Source organism: Triturus cristatus, chromosome 4_2 (genome assembly GCF_964204655.1).
Source record: "Triturus cristatus chromosome 4_2, aTriCri1.1, whole genome shotgun sequence".
Lineage (NCBI taxonomy): Eukaryota > Metazoa > Chordata > Amphibia > Caudata > Salamandridae > Triturus > Triturus cristatus.
The window spans coordinates 62,901,079-62,914,773 of NC_140586.1; the positions used below are offsets into that span (position 1 = coordinate 62,901,079).

At 40.1% G+C, this 13,695-nt stretch overlaps 1 protein-coding gene across 1 annotated transcript in view; it reads right to left on the bottom strand.

Moving 5' to 3' along the window:
• Positions 1–13,695, bottom strand: part of LOC146832981 (complement C3-like) — a 1,056,379-nt gene that overhangs the window by 237,786 nt on the left and 804,898 nt on the right. The window contains exon 33 of the mRNA XM_085600524.1: positions 13,376–13,427. Within this exon, the coding sequence (XP_085456650.1) occupies positions 13,376–13,427 (52 nt within the window). The remainder of the gene's footprint in view (positions 1–13,375; positions 13,428–13,695) is intronic.

A 13,695-nucleotide genomic window follows, 5' to 3' on the forward strand; every position in this document is an offset into this window, starting at 1 on the left:
TTGTTAACAGTGCTGATACTGATTCCGTTTTGAAATTCTTATATTATGTTTTTGTCTCTGAAGGTATTCCCTCAACCATTCTAAGTGACAATGGTGTAACATTTCTGTCCATTAAGGCCAAGACATATTTTAAGACGGTGGGCATTAACCACAAAACCACTTCTCTTTATAATCCTGGTGGTAACGGAATGGTGGAAAGGTTCAACTGAGTCCTTAAGGGAACCATTCAATTGGCAATTAAAAGCAACCAGGATTGGATCATACAGATTGGTAAAACTGTTTGGGCTTACCGGGTCACATGTAATAATGCCACTGGACTTCCTCCTTTTGTTTAATTGAGAAATAGGAAAACCTCGATCCAAGTTTACCCCGAGTTGGTTATTTCCTTCTGGTATGGAGTCTTGGTCCATGGATGAGGTGCGAGACCGAATGGAAATAATACATAGTAAAAATAAAAAGTACTATGATGCTAAACATGGTTTTAAATCTCCAGACATCAACATAGGTGACTGGGTACAAATTAAGAAACCTGGTTGGGTCCCTAAAGGTGAGAGCCAATATTTTGAACCTGAAGAAGTTGTAGAGACCTTGCCTCAATGCAGTGAGAGTGAAAAGTGGTAAGGTGTGGAATTTTAATACTGTTGCTAAGAGCAGGAATTCTGTTTGTGGTCAGCATTCTGATTGTGATTGGATGTTGGATGAGTCCGATAACAACAGCAGTGAGACTGTAGTGGGAGCTAATATTCCAACCGCTACTGATGAGAATACTGTGTAATCTGATTTGATTATTCCTTCAGAGGTAACCAAGAAAAATGTTGTTGAGCCCCAAGAGTTTGCCAGTACCAGTTCCTTGTTGGGTGAGGAGTTGGTTTCTCATCATTCTGTAAGGAAAAGGATGGCTCTGCTTTGGTTAAAAGATTCTATAGTTAATAAAAAATAATGTGTTGCATAAATAATTAATTTTTGCAGTTACCTTTTGTGTTCATTTGTTTATTTTCTCTTTCCTTTGTTTGGAAGAAAGGGGGATGTATTATGTTCGTGTTTCTAGGCAGAAACGTAGAACAGGCTATGATGTAGTGTGCACTAGAATGTATTGCATGTCATCGTAGAATGATGTATTTAAGTTGCTGGCAGTTACGAGATTGTTATAGGAGCTTAAGGACATGATCATCCTTGCTACTCAACTGCAATAAAGGAATTACTTCTCAACCAAGTTTCAGTGTGCGTTACAACAGCTAGTCACCATAGATGTCAGCCTATTTAAGGCAGACTTACAATTCTCAGACTTCGGTGGGGGGGCTCAAACTCTTAGCACTATATTTAACAAATGTGTGCAAGCATGTTTTATATGTTTCATGAAATCTTTTTTGTATCGCGCAATGAATTTGAGAATGTATGGATTACATTTTAACCTGATGAAATAACATAGCCACATAACTATCAACCTCAATTTTTAACGGTTGGGGCCTTTGCTCAGACCGACTTTGGAAACCGTTTTATTAGCCTTCTAGTCACAGTAGATGTCAAACTATTTAAGGCAGACTGTTGCGTGACCGTGCTGATGGTGCACCAAAGAAAGCCTGAAGGCAAACTAGCCTGCGCCTGGCCACGCACCGTTCCTGCACAGTGCCAACCATGCTGCGGGTTGCCCTAAAGACCTGGCAGAGTCCAGCACTCCACTGAAGATCAAAGGTATAACTTACTTTAACACCAAAGGAAAATAGGCAACGTTTTTTTGACTAATTGCCCTAAGATGGCTGAACTGGATGTAACACATGCAATGTTGGGATCTACTACTCATTCATGGTGAACCCCTAAATTGAAATATTGCCTATATTGTAGGTCAATTAATGCTTCCTCCTTTGTTAAAATCAAACTTTTATTGCAGACTGAAAGTGTTGATGCATTATTCATTACAGAAACCTTGGTGACTTCAAAGTCTAACTTTGATTTTAGATCAACTTGCCCTTATGGATATAAGGCTCTGCATTGCCTGAGGGGGACATAGAGGTGGAGGAGAAGCCATAATTTTCAAAAAGCGTTGGGGTTTCAAAATCTTGCTAGGTTTGTGAGGAAGCAGAAATCTTAGGCTTCTCTCTGAGTGGACAGACAGGTATTTCCTTTTCTGTAATCTTGTTGTATCGTCCTCCTGTTTCCTCAACAACCTTTGTGAATTCATTCATTGACTTTATTTCCTCCCTTCTGCTTTCACAATCTAACTTCTTCATCTTGGGTGGCTTTAATATTTGGGCAGAAAGCAAGTCGGCTATATACTTCAAGAAATTATTGGGAGCACTTGAAACCTTAGGATTGCAGCAATTGTTTTCCAGGTCCACATATACGGTCGGACATATGTTTGACACAGAGGGTTTAATTTCCTTAGATAGTACTCAGCCCTTAAGTTGGACCGACCATGAATTTATGTCATTCTATACCAGTTGGCTGGTTGAAATATCCTCAGGTACTGAGGCCACATTGTCAGTGCCCCGGAGTGCCTTGTTCAAGCTAGTAGATTTTACCGATACAAAGGCCTTTGACCCATTGATACATCTAGACATCAAGCTGATATTTGATGATAATTACAACACATATCAGCTCTGGGTGACGGGCACGTTAGATAAAATCCTACCTTTGAGAAATGTAAAAACTTGTAAATCCACCTCAGACTTTGTCTAGTCCAACAAAAGATGACGAATGCCCACAATGTGGGACTTCAGCTGCCCACCAGAACAAGAAATGTAGAATTCTTTGAGATGATGACTGTGAATTGTTTTAATACTGTAGCTTTGTCCATCTCCTTCGGCTCTCCTTTAGATCTTTTACCACTTAAAACATTGAAGATACTGGCGGAACACTTTCCCCCCACTTCTAACCATTTGTTATCAATCCTTGGAGGAGGGTCAATTTCCACACCTATGAAAAGGGCTGTGGTATTGCCACTCTTGAAAAAAGCGAAGGTGGACCCATTAGTTTTCAGCAATTATCATCCTGTGTCTCAGCTGCCTTTTCCAGTAAAAATCCTGGAAAGGTTTGTCAATAAAAAACGGTTGAGGTATTTGGAAACACTCCTTCTCCTGGATGAGGCAAAAGTGAGTCCTCATTAGTGTAAGCCCGGGATGATCTGAGGATAGCTGTGGACCGTGGTCATACGGCAGCCTTAGTATTACTTGATCTATCAGCTGCCATCGACATGGTAAATCACAGTATCTTGGCCTCCAGATTATTGAAGATTGGGTTAGGAGGATGTGCGAATGGGTGGATTCAATCTTATCTGGAAGATAAAACACAAGCTATTCAAATTTCACCTTTTCGTTCTGCTCTTAAAACAGTGGGACATAGGGTGCCCAAGGCTCAGCGTTAAGTCCAGAGCTGTTCAATATCTCTCTGCATCTCCTTGCGGCACTCATTAGGTCATATGGCATTCATTTGATTCTATCTCTGGATAATGGTCAGTCATGTACTTTAGAGACATTTTATAACTGTCTGAAAGAGGTTTTTTGAGTTGCTGAGGTGTAATTCTTATAAATTCAATGAGATAAAACAGAGATTCCGTGCTGCACAACGGGGTAGCCAACATTTGGGTTATTGTCCAATTTTTGTCCATGGCGATGACAAAACACAGTGTGATCAGGAAATACAAGCCCTTACAAAATGAAATGGCATCCATTTTGATTACACAACAGTTTGACTGAGCTGTGTGTTTATATAGAACACACAACAGATTATTTATGCTGCACAGTTCAGCAATAAATAGGCTACTGTAAAAAAATGTCTAGTGGTAGGAGAAATTATTTGTTATAGATTTGAATCATTCAAAAAAATACAGAGTACCGCAGTACTACCACTGTAGTATCTAGGCAGTATTGCAGTACCTGTAAAATGCATTCAAAAAATTCATTTCACAATACACAATAACTAATGTATGGTTCTGTTAAACAGCCATTGGTTGTTTGGAAATATACATATAGTTAGATATGTTTGATAAGCCAACATTGGTATGTGAGAAGACAGTCACAGTGGAACAATTTGACTCAATTAGAACGCAAGTTTATAATGTAAACTTAAATAGAATTATGACAACACCTTATTGAGATACACCAATGACTGCATTTAATTGTTTGAACATAGAAAAAGGTCAACATATCAACCTATTCGACAGACAAACGCATGTCAAAATCATCATTTTCAATTAATAAAGGTGTAAGTGAAGTGAAAGGTGCAACATAAATCAGGGTAAGTGCAGACAATGTGAGGGGGAAGGTCGTGTGTTTAAGAACATCCAAAATCAATTTGAAGACCTAACCTGCCACTCGAATGGCAATAACACAAATGCAATAACATGAACAGGAAAAGCAGTTATAAAATCACTGTCAGTCTCATGTATTGAACAAAGGGAAAGAAAGTCGTCGACGTTTCGACCCCTAATCGAGCCAGCAATTAGGAAATCTTGGAAGCGGGGTCTTCTTCAGGACCAGTGGGGGGTAGAGAAGATGGACTTACACCTAGGGATAATGAGTAGTATTAGTACGGTGTGTCTATGGGGTCATTAAATGTCAAAAGGTAGAATTAAGATATTATTTACCAACAACAGCAGGGATGACTCATGCTGGACTATTTGTAGATTGGGCCTGGACGGCTCCTAAAACAAAAAGACGGAACAAGAGGAGAATGCACATCTGGATGGGGTCTCAATTAAGGCCTAATGATCAAACCAAGATGGTGTACTACTCACCATTCAATGTTGAAAAACCGGTGCTATTGATGAGGATATTCCTATGGGTATCTGAAGAATCAGATTGGGAAGTGGTTCAAACGTAACCAGAGCTGGGGGGGCAAGAACACGAATTACAAACCTCAAAGCCAGGAATGGTAGTATACCTAAATTATTATGGTATAAACATCATGGGACCCACAAAAATAAAAGAAAAAGTTTAAAAACAGAATAACGGCAAATAGTCACCGTGAGGCAACGGGGGTACGGGAGCCTTAGAACATAAACAGCGCAGCGGGGTCTTTCGAGTTTAAACAATCTATAATAAGCGAACACCCAGCGTGTTACGGAATTAACATGTGACCCGCCTGACGGCTCTAAGGGCCCGGAATTCAGTCAATAGATATGTGGCTGGCAAAAGCCCAGATGGAGGCCTTTACATCTAAAACCCAACAAGGGCAATGTATCCCACAGCGTGTTACGGAATTAACATGTAACCCGCCTGGCGGCTCTAGAAGCCCGGACTACAGTCAATTAATGTGTGGCTAGCCAAAGCTCTTATTGCGGCTTTTACATCTAAAATCCAAAGCTCTTATTGCGGCTTTTACATCTAAAACCCAACAAGGCGAAGTGTCTCGCAACGGGAGATTCGCAAATGGAGAGGTGAGGAGGAGCAACACCCAGTCTCTTAGTGGGGCAAAGGCAGGTGAGCAGCATGAAGGGAGACAATCTCCAGAAAGAAGAAAAAGCGCGCATGCATCGCGGTCTGACATACCTCCAGGGCAGCGTCAACATCGTCTGACAGCTAACCCTGGGAGGTGTCACATGACCCTTTAAGTAGCTGACGAAAGCAGGTACGTCAAGGATTAGCGCGTGAAGCGCTCATTGGACAAGGGCAGGGGGTGTGTGTGTGTCAGCACAGCTGAACACTCGGAAGAGGCAAAACTGAAAGTGTTTTCACACGGGCGGCAGACAGGGTTCAACACCGCACGAGGGGCACTCAATTGTGCCGATAAAGACTGCTGTCAACCAGCTTACAATCTAAATATCTTGCTTGTAAACATTGAGGCATGATATTCACAGTAATGTACGTAAATGCAAAGATATGGATAAAAAACACTTTGTCCGATATACGTCAACGTGAAAAACAATTCATAACCCTGAGAGCCAATTCATACAACAACATAAATGGTTAAGCTTCCAGGGTGAGGTATATACAGAGGTAATGGCCTGACTGCAAAAGCAGCTTACATTCTAATGCAGTGTTAGACTGCCCTCAACGGATTAATGGTAAACATCTAAGTAGAGTTTAGCTAGGATTTTAAAAGGGGAATAAGGGCAGCTATGAGCCTAAAATGATGGAAAAAGTGTCAGTAATGTGATATGTGCCATGCTCCAGAGATCCATAAACGGTATACATGGACGAGAATGCCCCGAATGTAAAGGCTAGGTGTTATTCAGCAGGGATAATTGTGCATATGTAGCGTCAAGTTCGTTAAGACCATTACGGACAGAGTCCAACCTGTCCATCCATTTGCATTCGCGGGTATTAAGAATTGCTCCCAGGTCGCCTCCCCTGATGCCCAAAGTGATGGCCTCAAGAACTAGCCATTTCATCGATTCAGGGGGATGGTTGGATGCTGAAAAATGTTCAACCATGGGGGCCCCCGTGGTGTTACACCTTATTCTGCTACAATGTTGTAGGATGCGGCACTTGATCCTCTGAGTAGTCTGACCTACGTATATTTTGTTGCAGGGACAGACAATCGCGTAAATGACATTCTTGGTGTTACAGTTTGTCAATGATTTTAGGGGCACCGTGCAATTACTATATTGAAACACTTTAGTTTCAATGGTGAGATTGCATGCTTTACATTGTCCACATTTGACATGGCCCACTGGTGCCGGAAGTTGCCACATTGATTCTATTGTTGGCTTAGGAGGTGTGTCCAGAAAGGACTTTACCACTTGATCACGAACATTTCTGCCCTTCTTAAAGGAGTGCATTGGTGGTTCCGGGAGATGTAGTTCCGATGATACCAGATGCCAGTGTTTGTTTATGATGTGCCGGATTTCATTGCTCCTGGTGTTGAAGGTGGTAACGCATATTAACCTGTTGAGGTCCTCATCGCGGTTCTTTGGAGTTAGGAGCGTATCCCTGTGATTGAACCATGCTCTCTTACGGGCCCTCTTAACCAAACGTCTGGGGTAGCCACGCTCAATTAGTCTAGCAATCAGATCATCAGATTCATTAAAAAAGTCCTCCTTCCGTGTGCAATTTCTCCTAATCCTGAGGAACTGGCCAAAAGGCAGATTATCACGTAGGCCTCGTGGATGGTGACTCCCATACCTGAGTAGCGTGATTCTCTCAGTAGGCTTTCGGTAAAGGGTCGTGTATAAGCACTCATCCGCAGTTTTGATAGAGATATCCAAAAAGTCAATGGTGGACTTGTCTTTGTGAATAGTAAACTGGATATCACCTGTTCTCTCATTAAGCCATTTGAAAAAATTGTTGAGTTCCGAATCACTGCCTGTCCAAATCATGAGGACATCATCGATGTAACGTTTCCAGTACGCAACTTGCCTATTAAATGGATTTGTGATGTTGTTCACAAAGGTCTGCTCGAAGTCGTCCATATACAGGATCGCCAGGTCCGGAGCAAAGCTGGCCCCCATCGCGACGCCTTTAGTCTGCATGAAGTACTCATTTTGGAAGAGAAAGAAATTTTGTGTCATCGCTATAGTGAGTAATTGTATTATGAACTCAGATGGGACATATGTAGGTTGTGTTCTTGTGTCCAAATATTTTGACATCACGTCTGATAAGCCAACATGTCAGATTTGAAAGCAAGATATGTTTTCATAGGTGGTAAAATGGACACCCTCTGGATGATCTACTGCTGCTTTTGAATATCTGATATTTAAATAAAAAATAGAGGAAATTCTGCAATCTCAAAATAATGCACACACTGTCTTGTTAACTTGTCTGCAAGTTTTTTTTGAACTTATCACCATTCAAAGAAGCTCATAAAATATATCAGGGAGAGCAGGGCAGAGATTCATTCAGCTTCTGTGTTATCAATTTTGTAATCAATGAGGAATGAATCACTTGTTTCAACAAACTAGAGTCTCAATGAAATTTTATTGGAGACCCTCCACCACACTTTCACAGTACGCGATGGATGTCTTTTCTCCGCTTGTGTGGTAGGGTGGATCAGGTCATCATAGGGTCATAATCACTTGATGGTTCCGTTCTCCAAGTCATTAAACATCCTCCACCGGGAGAGAGACTGTCTGGGTGATGGCAGTCGTGAAAGTAGTAAAAACATATCTCCTTTCCTGTAAAGACTGTCCATTGACCAGGGGTGTGATATGATTAAAAAGAAATGGTGGTGCTTAAGTGGATTCGTTACTGGTCCAAGCACCTTGTGGAAGGTCAACATGTTGCAGCCAAAAAATGCTCATACGAATCAGGTGGCCTTCATCAGGACCAGAGTGTGAGTAGGTGGTCTTATTTCCAGAGCACCTAAGACGTAATAAGGGTGAGTAGATTGACTTACACTTTTTCGTCAGTGAGCTTAATAGCTCATTGCTGACGTGGTCATTGATGCAGACTTTTGCCTATGACTAGAAAAAAGAGAAAGAACAACACAAAAGGGAACATAACAGAGTGATATATACATTGTTTAGGTATTTCTTAAAAGTCCCACAAAGTACACTATAGTTTTCTGTATGTCAACTTAGAAGAATATTTTGCTATCATTAATTAAATAAATGGGAAAGAAAAGTGGACAGAACAGTCTGATGTCTGTATAACCAGAGGCTCGGCCTTTGTGAGTTCTCAGGGCCTTGTGCATCTTCTACTGTGCACTGATAATCTATGTCTATGTCAGATGATGTATTCATTCAAAGAAGGCCATTTCCACTTTAATCTCTGACAAATGTTGGAGAACACAAAATGTGTATTGGGAAACAGAGACCTTAACTTAGAATATGTGTCCTTTATTTCCATTTCTAATGTCACTGTATTTAAGTAGCCAATATACTTTACACCACAGTGGAAGGGCATAAAGTGCAGATATTCACATGTACTAACATAGGAATGTAGAGGGAGTATGATGTCATCTCAAACCTCTTTCTATAGTCCATGTAATCTCTACTCCTTTAAAACCTAAATTTGCTTCCAAATATGCTTTCTTCTGATGTTCTCTCACCCAAAAAAAAAAACTGTGACTAACAGCCCAAGTACGAACCTTCTTGATCCTGCACTGAAATATAAGAATGAGCAACACTCACCCCAAAATAAATATATGCAGGGTTACATCATAGGCCAGTATAAAACCACTCTACATTCACAAATTCCGAAAAGGAGGAAAATAATTGGCTCACATATATTTTGGGCTACAAATGCAGCAAAATATTGCCAATTGCTTCAATGATGTCACTAAACAAACTAGTATGATGCTATGAAGTTGCAGATGTACTACAAAGGCATGTAAAACACCCCTATCTGGTCACATGATAGTGAAAACCAATTGAAAATTGCATAACATAATTCACGAAGTTGACCTACATCTCATTGGTTTATAACACTAATATGGCTATAAACACGGCCCAATAGTGCTAAATAATAACAAAAACCATTGCCACTTCGATGACCCTTGAAAATCAATACACCTTTATTTTGTGTACATATAGACGTCCACCCATTTTGCATGATTACTAACCTATAAGGACGATCCTTAGCTTGCCTCAGATTTCACGTGTGGCACGACATTCATATGCTCTCCACACATCATTCAACAATAATAAAACTGGTACACTCATTACACTTTGTGAAAACACCATCATTGCAGTTAGACGAAATAAATTATGCTCTATTGCACTGCAATACCACACACGGTAACAGTATTACAGACTACATACAATCTAAATACTTTGATGCAGTTGTTGACACCAACATTTGTCCAGAGGTTGTTTTCGCTCAGAATAAAGCACAAAGGGCCATATGTAGGTAGCCTAATACCGGTCGGTAACGGCCGATTTTCGGTAAAAATCCTGTTACCGACCGGTATTCAGGCTTTTGGTATGTAGGGGGGACATTTAAGGATTCGGTAATTTACCGAATCGGTAAAATTACCGAATCGGTAATTTTACCGATTCAGTAAATACTGAATCCTGAAATGAGATGTAGGGGGAGTGTGTGGGTGTTGTGTGGATTCGTTATTTACCACCAACTAAAAGTTGGTGGTAAATGACGAATGTCTTAGAAAAAGCATTTTTTGGCCCTTAGAAGTGTGCAATGTGGCAGACATACATGCCCTTAGGGAATGTATGTGTGCCACATGTGCACACATGCAGGAATCAGGGGTGCAACAGGATGTCACTGTGACACCCTGCCACCCTTGATTGTGCTCCCCCCATTACCGAATCGGTATTTACCGATTCGGTAATGGTAACTGGCTTCCCATTGATTCCTATGGGCCTCCTGGCCCATAGGAATCAATGGGAAGCCAGTTACCATTACCGAATCGGTAAATACCGATTCTTAATTACCGACCAATTCCGAATCGGTAATTTTTACCGACTTATTACCTACATAGCATTTACCACTTCATAAATACCGAATCGGTAAAATTCGGTATTTATGAAGTGGTAAATGTTAGGCTACCTACATAAGGCCCAAAGTGCTTTAATGGACTTCACCAATAATTAAATGGATATTTGGAACTTCAAAACAAAGGTGCTTATTATGATGCCGGTTCGACAAGCGTTCGACTGACATAACAGCGGAATGTAATCCTCCCGACCAGTAGTCGGCAATTCCACCCGTCAAATTAGGATTGGACCATCCTATGGGCGGTCGGAAACATCCCTTTTTCTATTGTGGCCAGTGCTGCGGCCCGCTTGCTGAGCAGTGTTGTTACGCTTCATATTACAGGTTGGTCACAATATTGACCAGTGGTATTGGACTCTCTTGGCTCCATCTTATTCAGAGAATTTCTCATTTATTTTAATATCTTTTATTATTTTTTCAGTCTTAGTGACATTATTCAGACATCTCAGAGGAACATTTTCCCATAGAATTTATATGAAGAGTTTAATCTTCCTGAAAAAAACGGTAGAGTTTTATGCTTGTTTTGGCCATCTATCTGGGTTAGTGGATACTTTGTTCTTTCTATCAGACACTGGTGGCTGGTGCCTGTGTTTTTTGGCTGTAATTTATTGTTTATTTATGAGACATATTTTGGTATTTACAGTTTTAAAACAGTATTTTGTTACCTTCTTTTTCGTTTTCTTAACACATCACTGCGGTTGGTGTTCTTTGTCTTGCACCCTTGGCTGCCTGTTACAATGAGGTTCTGAATTGTCATATATATTCTTTTCGTATTTTCATTGAAGTTATGTCATAGAGATGATATTGATTTGCATATGTTATTTTGTAGGCGTATTCCTTTTGCACTTGTCCTGAAGAGGCACAAATTAATGGGCTGAAACACGTCGACCCTAAAGCATGGAGGAGTCCCACAGACCATGATTGATATATAAAAAAATCGACTTTTTATACTTTGTGGTGGGTTGCTTTATTTCCTCGGGTGTGTACTGGACTACTTCCTTTTTTCGGATTGCTCTTTGAATGAAGTTTCTTTGTTTGTAACTAGCATCTGTACTATGTAAGAATGCGTAATAAGGATTTCTAAATGTATATGTATGTATTTACTTTTGTATATGTTTTGCTTGTGTTTTTTTAATATATTTAAAAAAGATAAAGTATTTTTTGGATATTACACTTGGAGTTGGTATTTGAGTCACAAAAAATGAAAGAAGGTTTAGAGATCTAATACTCATTGATAGGAATTAATTAGTTTTTTCCTTACAGACATATATATCTTGTTAATGATTCCTCCACATTATTTTGTTTCTATATTTGATTCCTTGCCCGGATGCAGTAGGAGTGTCAGGGAAAACCCCAATTGTTTTTTAAGCGGCCCGCAGCACAAGCCACTATTGAAAAAGGGATGTTTTAACAGGACAGTTTGAACACATTAATCAGAAACAAGCAGAAGAAATATATGACCATTTTAGAATACACCCACTACTCTCAATAGAAATGATGGATTATGCTTTCGAATTTTATCAGATGAGGAAAGGTAGAGGTGTGCCAATTAGTGTATGGGAAAAAACATAAGAAGCCAGATGTTATTCACATTTATTACCCACTGGGAAAGGTGGACGATATGATGATCGGTTCAGAAGACATGAAGAATTTAAATGTATGCTCAGAAATTTAGTCCCACCTACTTGGCTTATCACTTTAATCTGCTCTGACTACTCTTGGGACGATTGATTCCATTTTCTACTAGAAGAAAATGCTACTATTGAAAATATTGAAACACAACATTAACTATAACTCGCCTCTTTTGCATGTAGTCAATTTACAGTATTAGAAAGCATCATTTATGGTAGACCTCATTTTCAGTTTTGTAATAACAGCTATTGAAAATAAAAATAAATTATCTATAACAAAACACAGCAACTACAATGGTAAGTTGCAGTTAATGAACCAGGTGTACGACCATTGAATTTTGCGACTCACAAATTGCGACAGATTGCGAGTCGCAAAATCCAATGTACAACAGTGTCTCAGACACTGTTTGCGATTTCCAAAGGGGTCGCAAATTGCATGCCTCATGAATATTAATGAGGCTGTCGCAATTTGCGACCCCATTGGGAATGGCTGGCAATCCCAGGGATGGTGGCCTGCTGGAGTCAGCAGACCACCATATCTGGGACTGCTTTATCAATAAAGCAGCTTTTTTTTTAAAAATGCAGCCCGTTTTCCCTAAAGGAAAATGGGTTGCATTTAAAAAATAAAAATGAAACTTTTCCGTTTCATTTCTTAAGGGCAGGCAGTGGTCCCTGGGACCACTGCCTGCTCTTAAAAACTATTTGCTCATCCATTCCCAAAGGGGAAGGAGTACCCCGAGGACCCATTCATGTTTGCAAGTGTTTTACCACCCTTCTGAAAAGGGTGGTAAACTGCAAGTGTTTTGCCACCACAATTGCGGTCGCAAAACATTCATACATAGGTAATGGACTCACTATTAGGAAAGGGACGCCTTTGGCATGCCCCTTCCTAACAGTGAGTCGCTAACCCTATTTTGCAAGTTGCTAATTGATTTGAGACTGGCAAAATAGGGTTAGTACATTGGGCTGACCTACTTTGCGGTCACAAATGTGCCGAAATACCCTTTGGGACTACAAAAAATGGTCGTACATCTGGCCCAATATGCGGTGTGTAATATTTTTAGCACTGTTTTCTGATGTAATGTATTGATATTATATACAAGAAGAAAAATAGAATGTCAACTATATCTATAGAACGTGTGTGTGTGTGTGATTTGGGCCATTGCGACAACATCTAGTTTGGACCCGGTACTCTGAGGTATACATGCAATTCCCTGTTTTAAGGGAAGTTACTTGCAAACCCCAGAATTAGATGCAGGGATAACAGCTGAAATCGGGGGTTACTACCATTACGTAGCAGGGGAAATCACAGTAAAGGTCAGAATATTGAGGCATGAGGGGAATCACATGAGATTAGCCTGTGTATAAGTGCTTTATTTAAAGTGAATATTTAGGAATGCCAGAATGGTGACTTACCTTGCACAAATTTCAATTAAGACTGTGCGTTGTGCATCTTCTGGTCTAATAGCTAGAGAGAAAAAAATGAAAGAAAATATAAGTATCATTTAAAATCAAGCCAATGGGCTGCAGTTTAACTTAACATTTTAGAAAATATGTAAATCATATCCGTATTATTGTGTACATAATAGGTATACACCAGTGTAGAGAGTTATCGGACCCTCTTTTCTTTACAATAAAGCCTGCTTAACTGAAAGTAGTGTTAGAATCCCTAGTAGCTGAAAACAATCTATGTTGCCAATGATTGGGGACAGCACCAAACAGGTCCTAATTACCAT